The 13,348-nt window shown below is 38.5% G+C and overlaps 2 protein-coding genes across 7 annotated transcripts in view; one reads left to right on the forward strand and one right to left on the reverse strand.

Annotated features, from left to right (window-relative positions):
* The window catches only part of gpr155a (G protein-coupled receptor 155a), a 74,880-nt gene extending 70,948 nt beyond the window's left edge, over positions 1-3,932 (forward strand). For 3 of the 5 annotated variants that reach the window (XM_048534599.2, XM_048534600.2, XM_048534598.2), the window contains exons 15-16: positions 334-468; positions 2,782-3,932. In XM_048534599.2, coding sequence (XP_048390556.1) covers positions 334-468; positions 2,782-2,986 — 340 coding nt within the window. In that variant the 3' untranslated portion in view covers positions 2,987-3,932. Of the gene's footprint in view, positions 1-333; positions 469-2,733 lie in introns of those variants that run through there. The other 2 variants (XM_048534601.1, XR_009445944.1) reach the window with 2 other exon arrangements.
* A 6,472-nt stretch (positions 3,933-10,404) lies between these two features.
* The window catches only part of scrn3 (secernin 3), a 32,050-nt gene continuing 29,106 nt past the window's right edge, over positions 10,405-13,348 (reverse strand). For both annotated transcript variants that reach the window (XM_059647213.1, XM_059647214.1), the window contains exons 7-8: positions 11,341-11,521; positions 10,405-10,962 (exon numbers count right to left, since the gene is read on the reverse strand). In XM_059647213.1, coding sequence (XP_059503196.1) covers positions 10,801-10,962; positions 11,341-11,521 — 343 coding nt within the window. In that variant the 3' untranslated portion in view covers positions 10,405-10,800. The remainder of the gene's footprint in view (positions 10,963-11,340; positions 11,522-13,348) is intronic.

A 13,348-nucleotide genomic window follows, 5' to 3' on the forward strand; every position in this document is an offset into this window, starting at 1 on the left:
CACAGAGTGGTGGGATCTACATTTCTATTCCCATTACCCTGGGTGAAGCTTTTTTTTTACTTTAGTTGTGCTGTTGGCGAGCTGCTTTCACGCAGTTAAACAAACATTATTTTCAGCCTGTGACTGAAAATATTATTGTACTCTTTGTACAGCTACCAGGACGGGTTAGCAGGACTACCAGGCTGGCAGAAAGCAAACTAGATGGCCTTTTTTTTTGTTTAACAGTTCCCATGTTCCAACCCAAGCATGATGCAATCAGCTCAAGTTGGGGATTAACTACATTTGGTATATTTTGGCATGTCTTTCATTAATAATTTCTGGTTATCTTGACAGACTGGAATTCCTATTGCACGGAAGAAACATTGGACAGACCGACGATACGTTGACTGATGACATAAGATTGACTTGCCAACAGTTTTCACAATATCATCAGGGTCAATGTGCCAGAGACATCGTCAAAGAGAGGAGGTATGAATTTAAGTTAGCATGACTCATTGTGCTCATCAACCTTGGTATTAGCAATTAATTCATTGCACTTTATTAATTTGCTTGGACTTACCTCAATCTGAAAATTTTTGCATGAATTTTCTAAAATTGACTAATATTCTTAGTATTTCTTCTTAAAGGCTGGAATCTTGATATTGCTTGAATTCATCACATTTTCTTTTATTCCTTTAATATTTGGTTCAACAATATAATGTTTAATTGTGGTTCAGCACATTCATGAGTAAGCCAATAGACATGTTGTTTGCAGAAAACTTAAAAATATATGTTGTATTGAAAACAGTACTATTAATATTTTATTTAGAATGCATATTGCACATTTGTTCGTACATTATTCTGCAAAAACACACTATTTGTGCTTACTGAAGAAATTTTCTTTTTCTAGTGTTTTTATGTTATGAATGGTATGCTGTTTTTAATTTGAAACCGGGATGAATAATTTGCATTGTCGCACTTGAAAATTGCACTTCATTTATGTTTGAAACAGAATTAAGATGCAAAATTCTGGTTTTAGCCAGTTTTCTCAAATAACTTACTTATTTCATTATTGTTTAATACTTATTAAATAATAAATTGATCCATTATTATGGATATCAGTGGTCAGTAAGTTTGGTTTCACTTCGGTGCTGTCAGCAAAATAGCAGCATTTAATTCTTGCCACAGTCACTTGACACAGAAGGCGCATGGTACATTTTTGAAAAAATGTTTTTCCTAATCACTCCAGGGATGGAACAAATAAAACTGGCTATTCTTCAGTCATAATCCAGCCCCTCTGGTTTAGATGTTATATGTGGGTGAGGTGGGGTGGGAGCTTGGGTACAGTAAGGTTGGTGCAAGGATAGGTATGTGCAGAGTACAAGAGTTTAGGATTAAAAATGCAGAAGTTTGAGCTTTCTTTATGATGCGTTCAATTCCACAACTTGCATATTGTCTCCTGACAAGTTTCCTGCCTGGAAGTGAGTTTGATTGACAGGCTTCACTTCAGGATAGGTGCAGAGGACTCCAGAGCCAGTCACAGGTGTCGGTCCAATCCCAAACCACAGGTGTCTTTGTATTAGGGTGGGTGATTTTGTAGAGCCATGGGGAATCATACCTGCTTCTCCTGGGCCAAAAGCAGTGCTGGGAAAATAATTAGTTTCTCCCTGAAATTGTCTACACGTTCTCTTGAGGTCCAATAAACCTAGCCAAGCCACGGTTGAATCAACAAAGTGGGTTAAATCAAAAGTTATCAGTCTAATCAAAATATTTAAATTGCTAACCCATCTCCCGAGAGCAGACTGGCTGCCTGCCCCTTACCTCCTCTCCATTAAATCCAAAAGTGGTTGAGAAGAGATGGGTTGGAGTCTGTTTTGAGAGTTTTCAAATTTTAATACTTTATGGAGCTGCTTTGGGAAGTGGATGCTTTAAGATTTACCATAAATCAGAACAGATTAGGATTCTCTGTCCATCAGGATAGATTGCCTGAAAGTGCTGGAATATGTTCCGAGGGACCAGGGCGTGTTCAAAATCTTGGGAGGAGTGCAATGCCAAGGTGAGGCAGTAACTGGGGTTTTGGAAGCACAGCTCCCTCCCCATTCGCAGGTAAAGAACTTAGATTTCAGGCATGAGGCACTTTGTGTTGCAAGTAGTGTAGGTCTAGCCCATTCCACTTCATCTGAAAGTCCAAGATGGGCCTATCCACAGGGACACCATATACAAAGCCCTGGAGAGAGACAGAGTATGTGCAATGCTGCCTTCAACATGATGTGCACCTTTCTGCATAGACCCTCAGTACACAAACATCAAATGTCACTCTGGTTCTACCTGTCCCCAATGTTGCAAAGGATAGGTCTGGCCAAGCAGTTGGAAGATGTCATATCACCTGTCCTTCATGAAGAAATTTGCAAAGAAAAAGACCTTTGACCACAAGTTTTTTCAGGAAGTGGTCAACATATAGTGTGCGGGAAAAGAAGAGGGCTGGATCTTGTCAGGTTGTTCACTGAGCAGAGAAACCCTTGGTTTTGTTAATCTGGGCCTGGATGTTAGATGAGCAGCCTTACAACAAAATTGCTTTGGAAAGTATGTGTGAAAGTTGGACTTTGTGTAACTTTTGAATGGTACTACAGTATGATTTACTTGAACCCAACTACAGATAGATACATTGATTTAGGCATCATTTGACCTAAGTCTTAATTTCCTACCATGCCACCTTGTTCTACTGTTTTTGGTATTTCCTTTCCTATGAAACAGTGATGTGAGACTTGCAGACCAAGTGGATGAATCATTCCTTTGACACAGGTGTGGTGCAGAAACCTTTGCAGATGTCTTCCAAGGCTGTGATCTAGTGGACTGGTTGATTCAAGTTGGTCTGGCCCATGACCGAGGTGAAGCTGTTAAGTATGGAGACCGATTACTAGAAGGTGGTGTCATTCAACACATTGCCAATGAACATTCATTTCAGGATGAATCTTTGTATTATCGCATGTTGCAGATGAATAATTAATTATAATAATACTATTAGAGCTGCTTTAAAGCAAGAGATTAAATCTGCAAGATTTTCTTCATTGCTATAAAACAGTGTGATATACTTTAAATTTCTGCCTTTTTAAAATTCTTCACACTATTAACCAAAGAATTTGGAATCCCACTTACTAAATAAAATGATTAAGTTTGCTTCCAAGTTTTTAAGATGTAAACTCATGCTGCTTAGTGCATTGAATGTAATCTCGTATCCATGAAAATGTTAAATATGACAATGATGTCAAGGTGGACAATGATTTTAGCGTTTCCCTTCCATTGTATTGTAAACGTATTTGAGTCAAAGTGATGAGATCAAATTGAAGTATTAACATTTCATGTTCTATTTGTTAGAACAGAAAAGCTGAAACTGCTTTTGCACCAGATGGGCGTTCCTTATGGAACTAGACACTGACATTTAAAAACCTTTAATCTTCCTATGTTCACTCATCACTGTACCAGCCTTGGGATTTCTAACATTAGTTTTAAAAAAATAAGAAAAATTGACTAAAACAGGGTAAGAAATACAATGAACTGAACATTACATGAATCATTAATTAAATGTAAATTACATTCTTAATGACTCCAGTTTCTATATGTATATTCATAACGGGTACGCTATGGTTTACATAACTAAATGTTTAAAAATTGCACTTTAAGTTAAAAGGGGTTTTTTAAAATCAGTAAGACATGTAATATCCTAATGTGAGAGCTGAATCTTTTAACTTTATTTATCCAAAGTATTTGTTCAACACTGAATTGTCAAAGATCAAGAAAGAATCTGATATAACAGAAGTGAGTTGTCATCCCTATTTCTTTTTAACTAAATTTTAGCTGTATAGTAAAGTAATAAAAAAAATCTTTTTTGCAATGTAATGTTCTGATTATTATAATATTTTGATATGTTTAGAACGTACCCAAGTCCTGTACAAATGAAGAAATAAAACATTTTTTAATACTTGAGTTTCTAGAAGTCTGGAATAGTTTTGTATTTCAATGGGTAGTTAGATACTATATGGCTGAATTTAAAATTCAAACTTCATTTAAACATTGCATATCTTATTGCTAAAGACTGATAGGGTCTTAGATTATTGATCTGTATTTGGTTTTCTTCTGTAGCTTTTTTTTTGCAATTTAGTTGTAGTTCGATAATTTAAGTAGTCAAATTAAGACTTAAAATCCCCACACCGTGGAAACAGGCGCTTTGGCCCAACATGTCCACGCAGGCTCTGAGCATTCCATACAAGCCAGCTGATCAACACATCCCTGAACACTATGGGCAATTTAGCATGGCCAATCTGTCTAGCCTGCACATCTTTGGACTGTGGGAGGAAACCGGGGGAAACCCACACAGACAGTCAACCAAGGATGGAATCGAACCCGGGCCCTCGTGTTGTGAGGCAACAGTGCTAACTACTAAGCCACCGTGGCTTTGCCTGGAGAGACCTCCAGGGTATCTGCACATTTCATGAAAGTGCTCAAAAAAGATGGGGTTTTTTTAAGCTTAAATCTGTTAAAAATCAATTTCTTTCGATTTCATTTTACATCAATGATGCAATTGATCCAAACCTGAATTGAAATCTGGGCAAAATGATAAAGTCAAAAAATGCTGTTTTGACATGTACTGATATACATTCCAAATGCACTGGCATTCTCTGAAAATACCTGCCAGGAACCATATTTTTTTGAGTTGTTTAAACATAATGTATTGATTTATTTTTCTAGGCCAAGGATTTACTGTCAAGATTTTTAAATAATTTACATAGTAAAGTACAACTGATTGGACCCATTCCCTCTGGCTGCAATAGCTTTAGGCTTAGTCATGTCAATGGATAAGGATAGACTTTGACCTTGACTGAAATCATTCTGCATTGATTGTCTGTCTTTTTATGGACCCTGACCTGCCATGTCAGTCTCAAGTGGTCAGATATATCTTTAATTTGAAGCATTAATTGCCTGCAGTAATCAGGATAAACTGTGGTGTTATCCCTCAAAAAGATTAATGTATTATTAAACTAAATCAGAATTGGACAAGCTGCTGACAGGCCATAAGAGATTTGCATTTCCATTTAGTAAGTACCATGTAGGGCCTCATTTTATTGGAACAGTTGCCACCCAACTCAGGAAAATCTTTGATAGGAAGTGCATACTGACTGTTAGGACTAAGAGATGAGCCTATTGTAATCAATAAAGTGCATGCATTATAGTCTCAAAAAAAAAGTTGTATACTCATCTGTTGATTTAAGGTATCAATTCTGAATGGCACTATGAATCATAATGTTCTGTCATTGCTGTGTCCTTTATTCTTCACTGATAAGAAAGCTGAGTTCTCAGCCTTAATCTGTTGTTTGAGCACATACCTGATTGGAAAGAGCATCAGCATGACAATGAGAGTGTGCTAAAGTGGGTTTTCTCAGGTGATTTTTATAGTACTCGCCTCAATACATATGCACCAGCCCTCTTATACTTACACTTTCACACAGAAATAGTTGTCACTTCTGGAATTCTTGCTGTTGGCACCATATTTAAATACCAGCTGGGGATTGCCAATCTCACTTGCCACGTGGGAAGAATTGCCTCAGATGGCCAACAGAGGCAAGTTGGGCAGCAGAGCGGTTAGGACTGCTGCCTCATAGCACCAAGGACCTGAGTTCAATTCAGCTGGGTGACTACTTGGAGTTTGTACATTCTCCCCATGTCTGTTTGGGCTTCCTCTGGGTGCTCTGATTTCTTCCCACAATCTAAAGATCTGCAGGTTGGGTGGATTGGTCATGGAGATGGGATTGGATGCTCTTCAGGGGGCATACACTTGATGGGGTGAAGGGCCTCTTTCTGCACTGTCGAGATTTGTACGTTTTTATGGAGTTGGCACCCGATTTGCTTAGAGGGCTCTGCACGGTTGGAGAGAAGACCTAAGCATCGTCTTTGTGTGTCTAATCCACTTGCTTATTTAGTGGGACTCGTTTTACATTAATAAGGAGACACATCTTACCATGAGACATAGTTTATTACCTCTGAAAGACAAGATATATGTAATATTGCAACTACAAAGCCTGTCATTCCCTCTAATTTCCAGAGTAACCTTACAGTTCTTAAATACCTATGCCCTTACACTGGTTTAAAAATCTGTTTAAAAAACAAGATTAAAAGAAAAGTTTTTATACTACCCCGATAACAGCTGGTTGAACTGAAGTTGAGGCTGTTCTTCCTGCTTCTTGGTCCTGATGTTTTCTCTGACGTGTGAGGGGGATCCTTTGGATTTAAGTGGCCTCTTAACTACAGGTAATTGAAAACAAAAAAAGTGTTGGAAATCACAGCAGGTCAGGTAGCAGCTGAGGAGAGTAAGCAAGCTAACATTGAGTCTAGATGACTCTTCGTCTGCCTTTTGTAATAAATAAGTAAATTATTTGTGATTGCTGTCTGACCTGTTGTAATTTCCAGCACACTTTGTTTTCAGTACAGAACAGATGCCAGAGTCTGCAGTAATTTGCTCCTCTTAACTAGCCATCTGGGTCATTCCCAAGTCGAGTGGCTGAATGGCAGTTTGATGTAACAATATAATTGTCATAATTCAGTTACTCCAATGTCAATTGAGTTCTTGTCCTATGAAAAATATTATAAAAGACAGTATTAAATATTGTGCTTTCTCTATTGATTGAGCTAGGAACCAGGTTGTCTCAAAAACAGTTCTATGGAAAATCCAATCTATTGCTTTACCCAAAACTTATTCGCATTGTATCATTAGAACCTAATAAAGTCAAGGTGAATGGCTTGCGTGTCTTAAAAACCAAAGAACTGCAGATGCTGGAAATCAAAATCAAAAACAGAAATTACTGGAAATACACAGCAGGTCTGGCAGCATGCGTGGAGAGAAATTAGAGTGCATGTTTTGAATACATTGACCCTGCTTCCTAAGTCTCAAAGGTCCAAGCTTCCTGGCAGAATATCTCAGTTGCACTGTCTCATTAACACTTATTCAATATAATCGATCACGGTAACTGGTTTGCATACCTGTCTGTTTGGCTTGATCCAATTCCCAGCATGCTGCTCTGTTGGCAAGTTTTCAAAGCATGCCATTTAGGTGGCCAGTGTTGCCTTTAGTGTCCCAAAAGAGCTGTTATTTGAAAGGGACATTCCATTACGTACAAGGAGGACTTGATCCTTTGCTCAGGACTGACAGTAGACCTTGCCAGCCCTGGTTCAAACTTGCCACTCTGGTCGGTGCGGTGTCGATGGTCTGGAGGAATGCTCAGCAATGCAGGAAGAGGGTTAATGACCTTCCACACACTGCAAGTGTAAGTGCCACCAGCTTCTGTCTGCTATTGCACCCTCCTCATTCCAAGGCTAATGCTCTGCCACCCTCACTACTGCACGCGGCAACTTTCCTCAATCACACAATTCCTCCAAGAAAATCATTCATACTTTTTATTTCCACATCAAGAATTTCATTTTTCTAGTCTCACCATATTTTCCCAACTGGATCTGCATTCCCCATGTTATTCAGGGGCTGGAAAAATTCAGTCTATGATTTCCATTTAAGAAAACCACATTTACTCTGCTTGATTACCTCAAACTTTTTAAAAAGAATCCCTATTACACCGCACCCCACTATAGAGGCACCATGATCCCAAAGGTCCATAGGGCTGCTCTCTCATCAGAGAGAGAAAGAAATGACTGGTGAGTTTAACCTAAGGGTCACCCCACTTTAGACAAGGGGCAAGGACGAGTTGGTGGGACCTCAGCTGGTTTAATCTCTTTATTAAAAGCTTTTAACAACTTCGGTATGATAATGTAAGGTAAAGGGCCAGGACACTCCTGTTTTCAATCTTTTTAAATGAAGAAATTGTATTCACTATCTTCTAATTCAAAGGAACTGTCCGGAATGTAGGCAATTTTGGAAAATTAAAACCAATGCATCTACTATCTCACTAGCTACTTCTTTTTAAGACTCTACAATGAAGCCCCAGTATCTGGGGTCTTGTGAGCCTACAGCTCCAACAAGCCTCGTACCACTTTCTTGGTGATTACAATTTTCTTGTATGTCTCCCTTCCATCCACTGCCTGATGTGTAGCTATTTCTGGAGTGTCACTTGTATCCTCTACAGTGACGATCAATGCACATTAGACCTGCCTTCTCCTTTTCTCTTATTAGTTCTCCAGACTCACTTTCTATAGGACCACTCATTTTGACAACTTTAAGACATCTACAGAAACTCTTACTCTGATTAACTATATTTCTAGCCAGGTTTCATATTGTCATTTTTTTCTTTCCTTACCCTTTCGGTCATTCTTTGTTGTTTTTTATGCTCTACAATCTTTTCACCTACTGCTCATCTTCGAACAATTATGTGTTTAATTCTGAGAACTTTTTTTTAGTTAAACATCGTTGATAGGTTCTCCACGTTTTTTCCCCCTTTCTTGTTCGTCTGTAACTAATCTCTTTTCTGAAGCTTCCCCTCAAATGTCTGGAACTTCTATTGACTAATCTCTTCGCCTTATTTGCCAGTTCATTTTAGCTAGCTCAGCTTCTTTTCCTCATAATTAGTCCCACCTGACCAAGAAGTGTGGCAAAGAACTAGTCTTCAACCACACTTCCCTTCCTCAAATTGATTTTTACATTCAATCATATCATGATCACTGATAATTAATGACCCGAGTGAAGGTGCCCCTATCTGGTCAGCTCCAGAATATACTATTTCTAAGAAGCAATCAGAAAAACATTGAGCTACTCATCTGGGCTACTTTTGCCTATACAATCTTTCCAGGCTAGCTGTAGTCTAAAATCCCCCAGGAGTATTACCACATTTGTTCTGATGAACTGCCACTGTGGTTTTTCTTTTCTTTACACTGCATCTGCCTACTACTAGGAGGTCTGTACACCAGTCCTAGAAGTGACATTGTGCCTTTGTCATTTCTAATTTCCATCCAAAAACCACTTCTCCATCCTGGTTTGCTAAGCTTAGGTCATCCTTCTCGAGTGTACCAATACCATCGTAAATTAATAGACATCCCTTCACCTTTTCTCAGCTTCCTGACCTTCCTAAATCATAGAATCCCTACAAATGTGAAAACAGCGCTTTCAGCCCATCTGAAAAACATCCTATCTATACCCAAAACCCCTCCATCCCCCACCACCATATCCCTGTAACTTTGTAGCCAACAGAGCTTTCTGAATTGGTTTTGTTTGGAGAAGTGTGTCAATCCCCCACTTAACTATACTGTTCCCTATTTCAATTACATTCTTTATCCTGGTCCCCACTCCATTGCCCCCTCACTTGAATGGCTTCCAGTATGACAGTGCTCTGCTCTTACTCATCCAAACAAGCTGAGAGAAACTCAAAACTGTTGGACAATTGGAACAGCTCAGGATCCTGCATTCCTGCCATCTCCCCTTACCTGCCTCACTGGCAATAACACACCCCTTTCCCTGACTCATAACAAAATTAGAAGGCCCTTTCCTAGGCTGTGAGATTGCCTCCTGGAAGTTGGTATCCAGGCCATTTTCTCCTTCCTTTGTGTCAGGGTCTATCATTTGGCTGACTCATAAACTGAGTCCAAGCTGAGTCAAACAATTATTACAAACACAATTGTTCTGTGCCAGAAAGTCTAGGTTCAAGTCCCACCTGACCCAGAGGTGTGTCATAACATATCCAAACAAATTGATTTTGGAAAAAAGAGTTCAAAGTGATCTCATCTAACCCTCCAAAACCGGTTTAAGTATCTCCCTTGTTTCTCTACTCTATTTTTTTATTTCTGTTATTGTCACACTGCCCGTGGTGAATGGTATTTGTTTATTAATTTAATGATTTGATAAATTGGTGGTGCAGTATTAAACTTTTTAAATAACTGTGTGCTTTCTCAATCCCCAGTCTTTTTGATTTGTGTTATCGTCACAGGGCAGAGTCTGTATTTAGGTGTTCAGTTTAAGTCAGCCTATTCTCAGAACAAAAAGCTGGGTTTTTATTCCCCTGTGGGCAGTTTGTAATTTGCTATTTGTAAATTGGACAATGGGTATAATAACCAAAGAATCTGAATTATCCTCAGTTGGAGAGGTGGAGAGTTGCTACTGTTTAGGATCCAAAAGGGAAGGGTGGAAACTGGTATCTGATGTAATCTTATATAAAACAAAGGAAAATATGTGCATTAAAATGTGGGCTGGTAGTTAAACTACTGGGAGCTTAAAAATGAACTCTCTTAAAAGGAATTGTCATCTCATATTTTGAGAGACTGCCAGGTCTGGAAATTGGAAAGTGTGGAAGGTATGTCTGGGGATACAGTCACAACATAAATGCACATGCTGCAATATTCAATATGTTCATATTTTTCTGGCTGAGGACAGAATGAATTGAAATAGTACATTTTCAACACAAAATGTATAATTTGAAGATAATCTATTTATTTGTTTCCACATCCACAAATCTGCAACAAGATCTTGGAGATAAATCTTTAAACATCTGATAGCAAAGTTTATGAAACATTTAGACAGACACATGATCCACGTCTGGAAAATCACTTTACAGAAAACAGCATGTTTTGGTGCAGATCAGTGGCATATGATACAACACTTCAAACAATTTCAGGTTAATATTATACTTATCTTTTTCAAGCTTTGCAAGTAGGATTTTATCCAAAAGCATGGCTTTAATATAAATATTTTACTTCTACAAGATTTTATTTTATGCATTGAGTTCCTGCTATTCTGCAATTTGAAACCTCACATATTATACGTTTATGATTTACTTGTTTCAAGATGCTAGAGCATATTAAAACCACAGACACTAAAATATGCAGAACTACTGTCTAATTTTCACTGTAAATTGCTATTTCTTTATCTACACAATCAGAAAAGATGTGAACAACTTTGGTGGTATCTGGTATTCCATTCTCTAGTACATGCTTTGCTGTTTCAATTTGTTTCTTCTCCAGTGCTTTTATGTCTTGTAGCATTTTAGCACCTTTTGCCTGGGGATTGAAACAAATTACAAAGAATGACCCTTAATACTGTTCTGTAGAGAAAACAATTTCTGCTTTAATAATTCAAATCCTCACTTTTCAAATGTATTTATTAAAGATGAATGGATTTAAGAAGCTGATTTTGTTGAAATCACTGTCACTCCGTCATTGGCACAAATCAAAATATGTCACAAAGATTACCCAAGTAAGCTTGCAACATCAAATGACTGATGTTTAATTCAGCTGAAACCATTTTAAAGCTAATGCCCAAAACAGAATATCAATTACTACTGACACTTGCAAAGACAAGCCTTCATGTATGTATAGATTTTTATTACGTAATAACAGACCATAGCATATTTGTATTTACTGCATAAAGGCAAGTACCTGACTCATTTCCATTAATGCTGCTGCAACTTCATGCTTTTTGTAAAGTGCATGTTTTCGGTCAGGTTTCGTCTGGAACCGTGGCTGCTTCTTTACTGGGTCATCAGGACCAAATGAAGGAGAACTAGTTTTTAGAAATTGCCTCATGTTTTGTACAAAGATAAAAGGCTTGAAAACGGATCTGAGAAAAGACAAACCAGAATGTTCTGTAAATCCTGATTGTACTGTTGCACTTTTATCAGTAGCTAGCCATTTTCTAAAAAAGAGAACACCTAATGGAATTAAAGGACGATTCTCAAAACTAATCGTTTCGCGTTGGTTTAATCAAATTTGAATTTTAATCACAAATCAAGGGGGAATTCAGGAATGTCATGTAGCAGCAGTGACATCTGGTGGTTATGAAAAAAAATGTTATGTATCATAGTACAGCTGTAAAATGACATCCCAACCCCTGAACTCAATGCTCCGACAGACGAAGGCGTGCTAAAAGCTGCTTTCATCACTCTGTCTTGCTGTGATGCCACTTTCAAGGAAATGTGTACCTGCACACTTAGGTATTTCTGGTTGACAACTCTCCCTAGGACCCTACCATTGACTGTGTTAGTCCTGTCCTGGTTTTTCTTACCAAAATGCAATACCTCACATTTATCTGCCATTCCTTGGCTTACCAGCCCAGTGGATTAAGATCCTATTGAATTCTTTGATAATCGTCCTCACTGTCTGCTATATCATAAATTTTGGTGTCATCTGCAAACTTGCAGGCCTCATATATTCTCATCCAAATTGTGTATATAAATAAAAAAAACAATAGTGAACCCAAAACCGATCCTTGCAGCACACCGCTGGTCACAGGCCTCCAGTCTGAACAACAACCATCTACCATCAAGCCAATTTTGTATCCAGTTGGCTAGTTCTCCTGGATCCTGTGTGATCTAACCTTACTAACCAGCCTACCATGTGGAATCTTGTTGAAGTCCTTGCTAAAGTCCTGTTAGGTTAAAGGAGGATTGGCCATATGGGCAGATCAATGGCTGTTGGAACCTAACCCTGAAAAACGTGAAGTGATGCACTTTGGAAGAAGGAACAAGAATTTTCAACAAATGGCAGGACTCTAGGAAGCTCAGATAACAGAGGGATTTGAAGTATTGCATACAATTCTGGTCACCCTGCTGTAGGAAGGATGATATTAAACTAGAAAGGGTGAAAACAAAATTTACCAGGATGTTACCAAGACCGGAGCATTTCAGTAATAACCAGAGGCTGGTACGGCTGAGACATTTTCCCCTGGAGCATAAGAGACTGAGGGATGACCTTATATACGTTTATTAAATCATGACAAGCATAGATAAGGTGAATAGCCAAGGTATTTTTCCTAGGGTGGAGGAGTCCAAAACTAGACAGCATAGGTTTAAGGTGAGAGGGGTAAGATTTGAAAGGATCTGAGGTGCAACATTTTCACTGAGATTGGTGTATATATGGAATGAGCTGCCATAGGAAGAGGTTGAGGTGAGTACAATAATAGCATCTAAGACATTTGGATGGGTACATGGATAGGAAAGGTTTAGAGGCACACAGGCCAAATGCAGGCAAATGGGACTAGTTCAGTTTAGGAAACCCGGTAGACAGGGATGATTTGGGCCATAGGGCCTGTTTCCATGCCGTATAACTATGACTCCATAAGCATGAGCCAATCTTTGTATCATCTGTAAATTTACTTATTATACCCTTTCCCCCCACATTCTCATCTACATCATTTATGAATATCGTAAATGTACGGGACCCAGCACTGATTCCTAGACACAGTAATCAGGGCTCCAGTTATATAAGCAGCTTCCTTCCCCTACCCTCTGCATTCTATTTTTAAACCAACTTTCGTTCCAACTTGCCAAGTGACCCTGGGTCCCATGAGATTAAATCTTCTTTATCAGTTCCCCATCTAAGATTTTGTCAAAAGCCTTGCTGAAATCCATATAAATTACATCAAGTGCCTTACTCTCATTCAAACACT

Source organism: Stegostoma tigrinum, chromosome 7 (assembly GCF_030684315.1).
Source record: "Stegostoma tigrinum isolate sSteTig4 chromosome 7, sSteTig4.hap1, whole genome shotgun sequence".
Taxonomy (NCBI): Eukaryota; Metazoa; Chordata; class Chondrichthyes; order Orectolobiformes; family Stegostomatidae; genus Stegostoma; species Stegostoma tigrinum.